This window comes from Chanos chanos, chromosome 1, assembly GCF_902362185.1.
Source record: "Chanos chanos chromosome 1, fChaCha1.1, whole genome shotgun sequence".
NCBI lineage: Eukaryota > Metazoa > Chordata > Actinopteri > Gonorynchiformes > Chanidae > Chanos > Chanos chanos.
The window spans coordinates 13,085,416-13,099,797 of record NC_044495.1 but is presented as its reverse complement, the minus strand read 5'-3'; the positions used below and the strand labels follow the sequence as shown (position 1 = coordinate 13,099,797).

The 14,382-nt window shown below is 41.6% G+C and overlaps 1 protein-coding gene across 1 annotated transcript; it reads right to left on the bottom strand.

Moving 5' to 3' along the window:
- Positions 1–2,249: 2,249 nt before the first annotated feature.
- cdc5l (CDC5 cell division cycle 5-like (S. pombe)) lies at positions 2,250–13,763 on the bottom strand. Its single transcript, XM_030782659.1, has 16 exons — positions 13,618–13,763; positions 12,442–12,545; positions 11,984–12,145; positions 11,719–11,846; positions 11,449–11,548; positions 11,022–11,240; positions 10,713–10,857; positions 9,025–9,213; positions 8,707–8,855; positions 8,273–8,435; positions 7,848–8,012; positions 7,306–7,386; positions 5,653–5,895; positions 5,161–5,358; positions 3,012–3,224; positions 2,250–2,704 (listed from the first exon to the last, which is right to left on the bottom strand). Exons 1-16 carry the CDS (start codon positions 13,660–13,662, stop codon positions 2,597–2,599), a joined length of 2,412 nt encoding a protein of 803 aa, XP_030638519.1. The 5' UTR covers positions 13,663–13,763; the 3' UTR covers positions 2,250–2,596.
- Positions 13,764–14,382: the final 619 nt, after the last annotated feature.

Sequence of the window (14,382 nt, the reverse complement as noted above, 5' to 3'; positions counted from 1 at the left end):
TATCTATCTATCTATCTATCTATCTATCTATCTGTCTGTCTGTATGTCTGTCTGTCTGTCTATCCATCTATATGTCTATTCGTCGGTCTGCCTGTCTGTCTGTCTGTCGGTCTATCTATATACTCTTTTTTATTTCGAGAACATCTGCCAAAACCTGTTACACATTCTTGGTCAATGTGTAATGCATTGGTCACTGATCATGTTAGTGATACTGAATTCACACAAAGCGTTAACTAATCTTGGCAGAAACTGATAACTCAGACATATTGTGCCAAACAATGCCAACTCAGGTTTTTCATTAAATTGCTGAATGTGACAGCAGGCCTTTCATTTGCCTTGTGCAAGCATCATGTGTCATTCAAACCTGCAGTAATGGGTTTTTAAATAATTTTCTCTCTGCTGTAGACGGAAAAGTGACACTGCCTAGTCACATTTTATTCTGCCCTCAATCAAAATAATGAGAGAAACCTGAATGATCTCCCATCAAACTTGCAAAGAGACCATTTAACAGCTTTGACAACTACAGAATAACAACCATGATCGACCACTACCGCTCCCCTCAATATCCTGCAAAGCCATAGACACGATTGCTTTCCAAGTAATGGGAGGCCCGTATAGTGTGACTGCTTTTGAAAACAGAGTGACAATTTTTAATGCTGTTTCAAGCCACAGTGTTTTTCCTCATCCTGCCAAACCTCATCACAGAGGCTCTGTTCCAATCCTCCGATAATGCAAAAGCAATGAAAATTCTGCCTGTACAGCCATTTTCCTATTGGTGGTAATAGCAGTGTTACAGTAACATGTGCAATGTTTGATTTCTCTTAACTCTACGCGTTGGTAAGGCAAACGGGTTTGACTGACTTCGGTCCAGTACACACAGAATCACTAATAAGACCTTGATGACAATTCTGTTCTGTTATTGGTAACTAATGTCTCTAATAATGAGTTACAGTCATACATATGGCCATTTTTTTTTTTATCTGTTATACTTTAAAGCTTCTCTTTCCATTTTCCATTTTATTTCGCTCAGTGTGACCTCCTTATAATAAATATTTAAATATAATCTTTATATTTTGCCAATAAAAGCTATTTAATTTGATACAATGGGCCTTTTATGCAAGCACGCACTGACTCACTTCAAAGAAGTACCAGTCAAATAAAGACAAGACGGAAATGTTGGCACATCAAACGAAATGAAACCAAACATTTGTCTAGTGATTTGACTGTACAAGAATAAGACAGATATATATATTAAAAAAAAAAGTGTGAGCTTGTCTTATTCATTCCTGTGCAGTCAGGCTTATTTTACGGCTACTTTGGGTAATCACCAGGCCGTAAGTAATGGTAATGACCAGCTCTGAGTTCTGACACACGGTAATGCCTGTTACTGTAGGATTGGCCCCTGACTATTTGAGCTACCTGATCTTACACCCATTGTTTATATTGTAAATTTTCAAACACAGACTTGTCCAAGTCCTGGGAGCAGTCAGGCACCACTGTTTTTTGGAAAGTACAGTTAAAATTATATGCTTTAAATATAAATAGAGATAAGGTTACTCCCAGCCATATTCAGAGCTGTAAGTCAGGCACATGACTAAGGTAATAATGACAAGGCGTTTACGACTAGCCAACCCCGATTTTTGAGTTAGAACAGCAGAAAAACGTCTGTTTGTTATGAGATACATGCATTTAGCTTTCTCTGCAGCAGAAATTACCCCATGTCTAATTACTGGGTGGGTCATATTTATGGAACCCTCTCACTCAAACAAATATGAAACAGAGCTGGGAGACTCCAATTATATTTCATACATACCAAAGGGCTTTAGAATAGACTTCAGAGAGACACTAAAGGAACATTCAGTCCTTGGATCCAGTGAAACCAACCATGTGTTTAACTTTCCAATAGTGTGTCACTCCTCTTTGGGATACTGTACTATACATTCAGCACACAACTGTACATGTAACCTGGATACAGGAAAAAGACTTGTGGAGGTCATGACTGTTGTGAATAATGATATTTGTTCTAGTCACTACAATATAAGGTGGTTCGTGAATGGAAATGTGTGCACTGTATGGGCTGGGAGGAGACAATGGCCTGTGTAAATCTGAATGAGAGATCACACACAGAGATCTGAAAGCGACAATTTATTATGTAAATTCCCAGTATCCTTAGATCCAGTTTGGCTTTGATGCTGACACACCAACTGTAAGGTGCAAGATCGAACATGAAAGCAAACAGAGATACATTCTGATACCGGGAAAGAGAATCAACATTTGACATTATTTACAAGGTATGAGAGACAATTCTGTGTCTTTTATGACAAAGGGTACACTCAAGTGTAAAATGTTCACAGGAGACAAAAATCACATCAGAACACAGACGTTCGCTCTTCAAAAGCTTTGCAAATAACATTGAAATACAATGCCGAAACTGAGTTTTCAGTATGCTTACGCTGTTCATTACAACAATGATGATGTACACGCTGAAAAAGAATCTTAAAAAATGACAGGCTCTTAAGTTTGTTCTGATTATACTACAACCAGCACAAAGACAGCCGTGGTTGGGGAGGGGGAAAAAAAAAGCCGTATGTCCAATTTAAAACTTCTCAGAAAGCAATGTTTCTTTCTCAAGAAGAAGGTCAGCAAACCTCTGCTGGAGTTCTTTCTCTCTCTCCTGTTGTCTCTGTACATCTTCTCTCAAAGCCTAGCAGTGGAAGAAATGGGGGGGAAAAAATGCATCAAATAAACTGATTGTGGTTCATCAAACCAATCTGATCTGGAATACACTTCACTCAAATCCAACAAAAACACATTTATAAAAACAGGACTATGCCTAGTGCAGGGTGAAGCAACACTTCACCCACAGAAGAGCACAGACACACTCTCTTTGAGTCCTAACAGCATTAAATGTAACTGGAGCAGAGGCCTACACACACTAAGCTTCTGAGGGAGGAGAGTTTCCTTCGCCTGTCTCACAGTGATGTGAATGATGAAGGGAAAAGGTCACTGACCTCCTGCCTGCGGGGAATAGCCAGGTCCTCCTGCTTCTTGAGCTCCTGGAAGGTACGAAGCTCCATGTTGGCCTGCTCCACCTGGTCCCACAGGTCACTGAGCTGCTTCATCAGGCCCATGGCACGAGACTGGTAGCCCCCCAGCAGAATCTTCATCTTTTTCTCCATCTTGGCTGCTCGCTTGGCTTCCATCGTCATGTGGCCTCTGTTTATCTGTGGTACAGCAAAGCACAAAGCGGGAAGATTTCAGTGCAATCACGGTAGGAGGGAAAAAAAAAAAAAAAATCATTTTGGCAATGTAACCGCCACAGAGAGAGCTGATTTCTGCACAGGCAGTTGCACAACAGATGAATAGTTAGTTGTTTTGACATCAAAGAGCAGACTGATTTGCTACTGGTTTAACAGCTCTTAGCGAGGCGACCATGGAACATATGGATCCCTGACGGGAACCGTTTTCTCAGCTCAGTTGACTGGCCAGACAACATCCAGTGCGAAAAGAGAAAACTGGCGTCGAAGAAAAGTCTGTGAAGGGCCTAGAGTTGGTAAATGAATATTCTTTCGACAACATTCGAGACAAAAATAAGAAACTGACAAGAAATGTCAACTTTTAATGACCTACTGTCGGACGGGTAAGTTTCACAATGGTGACTTGCAAAAAAGTACAGGCAGTACTTACAACAATAATATAAGAGAGCAAAAAAAAAAAAAACACAAGCTAAACATCCAATGTCAACATCTCCCATGGAAAGACATCTCCTCTTTTGGGCTTACCAGACCATTACATGCTATAAAAGATGGATCATTTTTCTTACTGGAAGTCTTTTCCCAGTTTACATTTTCTAATAAATTCCAGAAAGTAATTAGTTGATTGTACAAAACCCCAACAGAACATCTAAGGGCATTTCATGACTCTGTCATGGATGAGCACAGATAGGAGACCAATGCAACAATCATCTAAAGGGGAAAATGAACAAATCCGTGGAACCAATTTCCAGAACCCATTTCCACAGGTCACGCTCCTTCAGTCTTCACAAAAACGCCACTGGAACCCTCTTCACAAAATTCAACTGTCACAGCATAATTAGTAAAGGGGAAGAAAGAAAAAAAAACCTAAGGAGCCCGTGAGGGGAGAGGAGTGAGGATACGACTCCGTGGGCCCTTAACGCTCCCCACAGCGACGGCGCGGTTGAGGGTGAGGCAGAGTGAGACGGGGTTTTATATTCCCACAGGCTCTAGCCCTCGGCGTTTAACACTCTTGACCTCTGGGCTTTGTTTACTCTCTGTGGTTACGCTGATGCACCAGGGGCTGTGCCACCGTTTTGAGGGGCCCTCCACGCAGATGACACCACTCGTCCCCTCCACAAAAAAAAAAAAAAAAAATAAAAAATCAGCGGCGCGGAGCTGCTTCTGAGGCCCTGCTTAATAAATGTGGTCTGCAGCTGCCGCTAGCAGAAATCCTGTTGGGTCTTTGAATGAGGGGAGCCTGACCAAGCCCCTCCTGCACACACGAACACACACACACACACACACACACACACACTCCCATTCGTCTCGGAGCGTGCCGCTGTGTGAATGGGCTCCAAGTTTCCGCCCTGACTTCCCAGCCAAGAAATATGAAACAAATGCACCCTTTGTGAGTCAGGGGGTTGCCTTGATTAACGGCAACTTCGCTCATAGACAGACTCTGAAACCAAGGTCCACTGACACTATTTTAGTAGCCGGTAATTTTTGTCTTTTCTAGTAGACTGCCCTGTACGAATTCTCTTTTTGTCTACAATATTCTCAAATTTTCTTTAACTGGGAACTAACTCTTTCCACTTGCCCTTCTGTTTGAGGAATAAAAGTTGATATAGAGTTTCAAAGTTGTAAGCATGGGTGAACAAATATCCACTGGCATTTCACAATAATAAGTTTTTACATTTTACTGAACAGAGAAATGTGCAATCAGCTCTTGCAATGTAGTCCTAACCGAAGCAGATATCAACATTGCACTAACCCGATAGCACACATTTTATTAACACAGGATTCAAATTCATACGCAATCCCCTCAGATGTAAATAACAAGGACACAGCACCACCTGCTGGAAAGTATAACAATAGCAAGCTCAATTGCAAGCCTGAGAGATAGTGAGGTGAATCTGTCTCTTACCTCCAGTCGCTTCTCTAAGGATTCAATTCTATCCTTTTTGCTGGCAAGGTTGGCTCGTGTGTAGCGGCTTTGACCGGGTAAGTAGAGCACCTGGCTGTAGCACTCTTCCCAAACCTGGTTGTAGGCATCGATGGAGAGGTCTCCGTGGCCCATGCCGTGCTTCACCACTTCCATCTCCTGCGTCAGCAGCTCAGACGCCTGACAAACACAGACACAGTAACATCACACATCTTCTCCATGTTTACAGTCAAAAGACAAAGGGCTGTGTCAGATGCCAGCTCATATTCAAAAAATTCAACACGTTGCTAATACAAAAGGCTGGCTCACTGTTTAATGCTCTGGCACACACAGAGCCGATTTGGAAAACCAAACAACCGAAAGGCACGGGAGAATGATTTAAAGTCAGAGAATCTGTTTTTTTTTAAAAAAAAGATCTATTTAATGGACTGCGGGGTAAAATGACTCTGAGGATGAAGTTTAAAAAGGACTGACATTTTTCAGATCGTCCTCGGAGACTTTCTCGTAGGCCGTCTTTTCCAGGTAAGCCATGTGTTCTGCGTTGTTGGAGCTGGAGCTGACTCCTTTGGCTTTTTTGGTCAGTGCGTCCGCGTACGGATGGTGAAGGCTGTCGAAATGCAGCATGGTGACCATCTCTCTCTTAATGAGCTCCTCAGCCTGCTGCAGTTCTGTCAGGGGAGGCTCCACATTCTGAGGCCTCAGGATGGTCTCATTTACCTGTCCAATCACATCACACCTGTCAGCAACACTGCAGACTATCTTCTCTTCACTTAGTTCATAATATCAAGTCTCACTTCTCACTGGATTTCTGAGGAACTGAAAGAGTTATGAGGAGAGTATCTACACAGGACCATTAGATACATGTTAGACTACATATCATATGTTACAAGCAAATGGAGCAAATGAAACACCAGCATGCGTCAAAGGAAAAACGCTCAGTGTGACTTGTTAAAAAACGTGCTGAGAACAAACCAGAGCTGAGAAATTTACAAACAATAGTGATCTGCTGATGATGTCTGGTGGTCTGGTTCAAAAATACAAGACCAGTCAGCCTTTTTGTCTTACTGTCAAACTTAGCCATTTATGTCTAGATTCTTTTGCGAAATAATTAAAACACATTACACAGAACAAAACATTAACAGTAAAATCTGGGTTATTTCATACTTTCTGGGGGAAAAAACTGCTTGTAAAATAACAGCTATCAACTCTAATTTCGTATTTGTTCCTGTTTCTTAGATTATATTTATCATAACAAAAGCACAGAACAGTCTCCTCTTTTGAAGGTAAATTATTCTAATTTTACTGTGTAAATGTGAAAATGAGCATTAGCTAGCATATCCCCATAATTCCTGTAATTTAATGGTCATACCATGTTAGCAGAGTCTATCCAATTGTACCCTAATGTAATTTCACAGTTTATGTTTGTGGGTGCTGTCGCACTTTAGACTACTTAGGTCTTTATAGATTTTGGTGAAGAGTGTAGCTTTTAAGTTTGCACTGATCCAGCTCTGTACATATGGCTTATTTCCTTGTCCTGATTGCTTATTGGTGGAAGGTTGCAAATGCTTTTGGGTATATTACAAGGCTGTTCCCATCACCACCGCCCTAAGTGCCCTAACAGGCACTTCTCTAAGTCTTTCTGCTGTCATATTGGTTGCATGTCTCGTATTACAAGTGAATAACCCATGTGCGAGGGAGACACTTAGTACCAAACTGCTATCACACTGTCTCAAACAGTTGAAGCTCCTGTGTCTTCTGTTAAGTCTATTTTAAGGAGCTGTTGCTTGTTTAAGATGTATTAAATGTGCGATGTGCAATTAAATGTTCAAATGTGTGTGTGTGTGTGTCTTTGAATTACCATAATGTGGTGTAATCCCAAGATACAACACCAATGTTTCAAGTAAACAGCAACTTGAATAAACTGCCAGAAAATGAAGCCAGATTTACAGGGAAATATTTTTCAGCGCAAGAAATGGCAACGCACATGTCTGTAATATTATGACCGCAACACGTTACGTCAATCAAATTCACCGACAATACCATGCCCTGCTCTGCCCTGCTTTTAAACCGCTCAAGATTTGAAGAAAGTTTATAAGATATTAATGTGGTGCTTTAGTCAGAGCTGACCTCTGAGGGCCTTGGTAAACTCCTCTGTATGGCTGTGTGTCTCTGTCTGAGCTCTTTCTCACGCTCAGCCTCTCTCGCCGCCTGCAAAAGAAAAACAACAGAATCTCAGACGTAAGCAACACAGTACAGCAAAACTTGACTCTGCTTACGAGATGTAGGCCAAGTCCGCATTAGCTATTCAGACGTGCAGGGACAAACAGAAAACTCGAGACGGCCGCGCATGAATACAAACCTCTGACCAGTGTAAGTTTTTGAGGATAAGTCCACAACATGAGTTTTTAATGAGATTCAACTCTAATTACACAGCAAGTCAGTCAGGAGAGACAATAAGAGCACAGATCAATGATAAGTCAGCCTCGACTCAGCCAGTTTAGAGCTTACACCGAGGGCCGAGGAGTCTGACTGCAGCCCTAGACTCTACTGCATACTGAAAACAGTAGTTTTAGACAACAATCTAGTCTTATCGGTCCTCATTTGGGTGTCTGGCAGTGAATGTAGGTCAAACCAAAAGGTGTGAGTGCTCTGAGAGTGGTGGGTCTGACCTGTTTGCGTAAGTCAATCTCAGCAGCGTCCTCCACATAGCTCTCATCCACCTCAGGTTCCTCCAGCTCTCTCTCTGCATTCTCAGGCAGCACAATCTCAAAGTCGTTCTTCGGCAACGGCAGGGACATGAGCCCCACCTTCAGCTGCTCACGGGACTCTCTTTGCTGAGAGAAACCAGATGAAAAGTTCTATCATTTGAAAAGCACATTAGTAATGCACAGATCTAACCTTGTGAGCCACAGTGAACTTGTATTGTAATCAAAAGCTGATATGCGACTGGGAGAAAGATGTAAGGATGGCTGTATGTAAGGATGGATGGATGGATGGATAGACTGACTGGATGACTGTGTGTACACCCTGGTGTACTGTAATCACATGCAGTAGGGATATGGTATTGAGGGTATGTGGATGCACTGCCACCAACCAGATGTTTGGAGAAGGCTGGATCTGTGTAGTCCACGACCCCGTCATCAGCGTTAATGTTAAGTTTGTCCCGCAGGGGCGTCCTGCCTGGGGTTACTCCAGCTGAAGGTTTCGGGGTCATTCCACTATGTGGGGTCATGCCCTCTGCCCCATGACTGGGAGTCCTGTTAGAGACAAAACAGCAAATCATCAACACATGGACTTGGCTAATGCTGTAACAAATGAAAACACTTACAAATTACATGTATTTAAAAAAAAAAAAAAAATCTTTCAAAAGAACTATTACAGCACAGATCTGCATAACCATGCTCTCTCCCTTTCCTGGACACCTGTTTTGAGGCATCAGTTATCATCTAAGATGAGGTGGATTTCAAGAGCGGAACCAAGGGGAAAACAGGCTTAAAAGTCAAAGAGCAGTGATGATATCTGAGGTACCTGAAGGGCGTGGACAGCACAGTATTGGGTGTCTGAACCACCTGTCGCTGTGGGGTCACTCCAGAGAAATCGCTCTCGTGAAGCGGGGTGTTCAGTCCTCCTTTTAAGGGGGTGTCCACATTAGTAAGGGCCATGAGATTCTGGGCTTCCTGTCCGACAGACCGAGGGGGGACATAACAAACAAACGCATGAGCGAAATTTGACCAAGTTTCAGAATATTTCATATAACACAATGTCAAATGAGCCCAGGGACACTCTGTCTCTCCTCATGTGGGAAATTCAACAGACGTGTTGACCGGGCTGAGAATATGGACAGACCTGGAGGATTTTGTCCTGTGCCGCTGGGGTTTTGGGCGTGCGGAGGGCCATGGTGTTGTTGGTGACGTTGTATTCAGAGAGCAGCGCGCTGGAGGCTGAGTTCGTAATGCCTGATTCTTCGGCCGTCTGCCGGGCAATTTCACTGGCTTGGCCCAGTTTGACCACTTCTTCCAGTTCAGCATCAGAAATCTGAGAGGAATAACACAACACATACAAACAAAAGAACATTTAAACCAAGGTCAAAAGCACACACAAGCTCTCTCGCACAATCTTCTTAGCAGGCTTACACAGCTATGGAAAAATATCTAACTGCAAGCAGATGGAGTTACAGACTAGCCCAGCAAAAAGATGACCTCTGCTCCCCAAGGATTAGACAGGTAGAACCCGAATATGCCGACCTCCTCATTAAATTTCCTTTACAACAATTTCCACAATAATCTGGTTCCATCCTTATGATTACCCAGCTTGAGTAACTGCACGCAATAGTACTCTAAAGCATGAAAAATGTTACAGTATTCCATTACCTACTCTAATACATGATCTGTTGACTGAGCTAGTCAATGTGAAAGACATTAGCTTGTAGCTAGAACTGTAACAATTCCAAATGTTGCTGTACAATTCATCGTCTCAGAAATAATTGAAATTAACAATATAATTGTCTCTTTTGGTCAAACTGTTAATTTATTTATTTATCATTTTTTGAACAAATTAAAGTTTTGAATGAATCCCAGGATACATCTTTTGACTATTTCACTGTTATGCGACCCAGATAATATAATAACACAAGTGCACAGCCTATGAAGTAAACAACACCTCTTTATTATCATAAGCCACTGGTGCAGCCTGACCAACCTGTTTCATTCTGCAAATTGGGTGGGATGGTGATTTTGAGATGTTGTTCTAAATTGGCTGTGTTGACAATTTTGACAGTGACTGTTTTCTTATACAGCCGGCAAACCGCCTCTTTCAAATCTGTGGGTCGTCCCCTCTGGTTTGGCTTTAATCCAAAATGATCCCAAAACGGTGAAGTGGTGTTACGTTTTGAAACAAGCTCTATCTCGTGTTATTTATTCTGCCTCTCTCTTTACCAAATGTAGGCTACTGCCCATTTGCCAAACCCAGTGTCAAACTGATGCTGTAGCTGACAGCTGGCTGACAGTCTAATCCCTCCCCAAATGACCTATTGTCCAATCGTAGTTCAGCTGAACTCAGTTGGGCTTGCAGACTCCCAACATTTTGACAGGACCAACAGGACAGTTTGTTATTCTTTTTTACCAACGATAAATGAAAACTCCAGTGAAAACCAAACATGTATCAGTTTAATGTTATGGGCATTTCTCAAAGGTACAACACCGCATCTCACAAAACTGCCCAATTCTGTTTGGATTTTTCATGTCTGAAAACCGATTTGACTTCGCAACTGTAAATCAATGCGAGCGGGGTGTCCTCTGATAGGATAGCAACTTCTCTGTCGCGCTACAGGGTGCACACGGCCAATGGAAAAGTGTCCCCTGGATGCAAACAAAAGTGTGACTATGCTTTGACCCATCTCATTAAAAAAAAAAAGACGCCTTCACTGCGGTTCAACAAAGAAACCGTGATCACATCAAGAAATCGCGGTTAGATAATTATGAAATAACTGTTACAGGCCTACGTGTAGGATAGAGCTGAATGTAGATCTGCTTCACCTGTGGGGATGGGAGGACCAGTTTACTCCTCTTCTTAGTAAACTCAGACACGCCGCTGGTCTGAAGAATGGCAGAGGGAAGGTCTGATTCCTTCTTCTTCTTGATCTTCTGTCTGTCCTTCTTTCTTTCTCTATCCTCTTTCTCACTGAAGACAGACAGACATGTCAATGGGACCATCTCACAGAAGGAAGCTCATGTGAAAATGCTGAACAGATCTAGTGGTGATATATTCAACCAAAGAGGCCAGGGCTGTCTCAGCTAAGAGAGGCTGATATTCACCAAACCTACAACAAAAAGTATTCCTCTCACCTCCTTAGTTCTCCATCTAAGTGCTGTTGGCGCAGTCTCTTGAAGTCAGGCTCCAGGGCATTGTAGTTCTCCATTGACGTGTCATAGAATCCAGGCGCAGGCTTCTTCTCAAAAGGAATCTCTGCATTGTAGTCAACTCCTCTCTTCTTCTTTCTCTTCTTCTGGATATCAATGCCTGCAGCTCGGAGCTCTCTGCGTTTCTGAAGGGCCGCCAGGCGCCTGCAGAAATGGGGAGGAAGGGTTAGAGTGATATGACATAGTACATCTAATGTAGCTACAGAAGCTAAATACCAGTATGTAAAACAATGGCAGGTACTGGTGGATGACAGCGTCTAGGCTAAATGTTCACGTTATAATATCTTTGATGTTGTTGACGTAAGGAGGGGTTTTTGTTTCAAAATAGACAGGAAACTCAGCTGCGCCTTACCTGGCCTCCTCTAATTGCTTCTCCCTGGCTTTCCGCTTGGCCTTCTTGCCTTGTGTGTTGGCCAGACGAGCTCTGGCTTCAGACAGCATCTCCAGCTCATCTTAGGGGTTAACAAACGAGTTATCAACTTTGGGTTGGACCCCTCGTGTGTTTTTCAAGTTTAACTACATTAGCATTCAACGGTAGCCACAGACACACACCAAGGCTAGTGAATAAAAATCGAAGCTACCAATTCTGAACACAGCTCATTTACAAGAATGAGGTGGTTACCTTCATCCATGTCCACTGGATCAGGTCGGGCAGGTTTAGTCTCTGGGTTTGGGTCGATCTCACCAGGTTTAAGTTTGCGGGGGTCATCTCCTGTGTCTTCCTCATTTTCTCTTTGAGCAGCTTTGTCTCTGTATGAATACAGAACAATACATAACATGTATGTCACATATATCATTCACTAACCAGAATGCTTTCAGCAAATACACAGTCAAGGGATGTCCTGGAACAAAAGCCCGCACAAACACAGGTTATGCCTGACACTCACAGTAGAAACTCATAGTGCTCTAGACACTGGGCAGCGGTTCTGCCGATGATGGGCGCAATGGTCCTCCACTGGGTGGGCATGAGTTTTGCCAGATGAAGCAACTTCTCCTCTTCCTCTCGAGACCATTCTGTTTTTTTGATGCTGGGGTCCAGCCATTCATACCTATTTCAGAACACAGCAGACCACAACATTTTGAGTCTTGGTTATGTACATGTGCAGGTGGCTACTAGAGGCACAATTAGAGTTTATTGCACCTGTAGTTGTGCAAGCAACTACATGAGTTTTTTTTTATATATAACAGTAAACAAAGGAACTACACAAACATTTTCAAGGAAAACATGCATTATTTAAGTCATGCTAACAAACAGAGACTGTAAGAATGGCATGTATGCTATTTACAGAGTTGATACATATTTACAAACACAACATCCTATTTACAGCGATGACAGCTGTCTTACCATCTGGCTTTGCACTGCTTGGCTGATTTCCTGTGCAGCAGAGAGGCAATCCGAGACCACTGATTTTTTCCATATTTCATTACCGCTGCCTTAAGGATCTCATCCTACAGAAAAAGAACAATCGAAAGAGGCCAAAGCACAGTTTTGAGCTACTTGGATGTGTGTACATACATACATACATATTTGTGTATATATTTAACAATAATGTTTATGAGGCAGTGGGATCTGACTGATGCACTTATTGTAAGTTGCTTTGGCTAAAAGTGTCTGCTAAATAACAAATTGCAAATTGTAAAATTGTACAAGTTTAGTTAGAGGCCAACATCACTAATTATAGTCTCACAGGTCTTTACATGTCCACAACAAAGTTAAATCAAACTTATATTATCCATAGGTTAGAGAAAATAGATGCGTCTTTAGTTTAGTTTTAAAGGTATAGGCCTAAAGAGAGTTTGCCTCCCTAATTTCTGTAGGTAGACCATTCTAGAGGAGGGGAGATATATTTACACATACAACATTTTAATGCATGTGGCCATTGCTATATATATATATATATATATATATATATATATAAAAATGTGTATCTTTGGGATTCTACATCTAAGGATGACAGCGGTCCATAACAAAAACTGGTATTGGAAACAAATAAAAAATGTATCTTAGAAATGATACAAAGTAAATTTTGCAACATTTCACTAAACTTGTCAAAATGCACAAACCAGTACGACACATGTTTGCTCACACTGTATTGACTAAAACTGTGCAAGTAACTTGCGCGGCAACAGGATGACAAATGTGGTTCCATCGTGCACCATATAATTTCAAATGAACATAACTAACACCATGTATGCCAACCAAATGCGTATCAGTATATCTGATACAAAAGTTTACGATAACACCACAGATTCTTAGAGGTAATACTGACGTTAGATGAAGTTTCTGTTTATTTGCTCTGCGACGTTACTGCTACTATTAGCGGTTGTTTAATATTACATCATTACAATGTCAGAAAATGAGTGAGCTCCAGTATAAACTTAAAAATAAACAAAATAGCAGTAAACATTTGCCCCGACCTTTTCTAACGACAGTAAAAACGCAAACGTTACATGTTGAAATGCACAAAAACATCGTTAACAACGTTCGCTAGCTAGTTAGCTAGCTATCGCATATACATACCTCGGTGTTCCGCCAAACACCACCTTTAATCATAATACGCGGCATCTTGACGATTTGCTTCTTGCACACCAAACTGAAATGAATAAAGTTCTACCTGCGCTTTAACAAGAAAATTAAACAATTTTTTCGCAGGCAGTTACTGCGCGTTGTGTGGAGAACTTCACAAAAAATGGCATCAACTGAAAGTGCAAAGCATCGTGGGCAATGTTACTTCGTCAAAATTTTGATCCATCTTATTTTCTATACTGCCACCTAATGTACTGGAATGTAAATCATGGTATGCTCGTGAATCCGTCCCCTCTCCCTCGCCCCCATTATGCAGTTTACACAGCTTCAAAAAGAAGAAGAAAATGTGTATCTGTGTTTCTTTTTTAATTAATAAAACTTCTTCGTTTGTAATTTTTTTAATTGCAGAATCACCAGAACTTGGTTATCTTTAACAACCACACTACTATTTATCTCTCCATCAGTAAAACACAGCTTATACATTTTCATATCAAGGAGTACAGTGGATGCTGAAGTTAAAGTTGTAGTGAGAAATTAAAAAAAAAAATCAGCCTGGAGAATTGGATTTGTTTCTGAATTATTATTATTATTGTTATTGTTATGGATATTTCATTTTGTAATTTTTTGTAGTGTTTTATGGACTTTTTTTTATTTTGAGGTTGGTGATTCAGACTTGATGATGCTGATGGTGACCTTTGCGTAAACACAAGAATGTCAGAGCGGAGTGTTTCTAAGAACGAAAGAGCATTATGCCAGGCA

Coding starts and splice junctions, on each gene's coding strand:
- cdc5l (XM_030782659.1), bottom strand. CDS start 13,662: ATGCCGCGTATTATGATTAAAGGTGGTGTTTGGCGGAACACCGAG. Junction 9,214..10,712: donor TGGTCCTCCCATCCCCACAG/GTGAAGCAGATC, acceptor TATTCCTCTCAG/ATTTCTGATGCTGAACTGGA. Junction 8,436..8,706: donor GTGCTGTCCACGCCCTTCAG/GTACCTCAGATA, acceptor TGTCTCTAACAG/GACTCCCAGTCATGGGGCAG.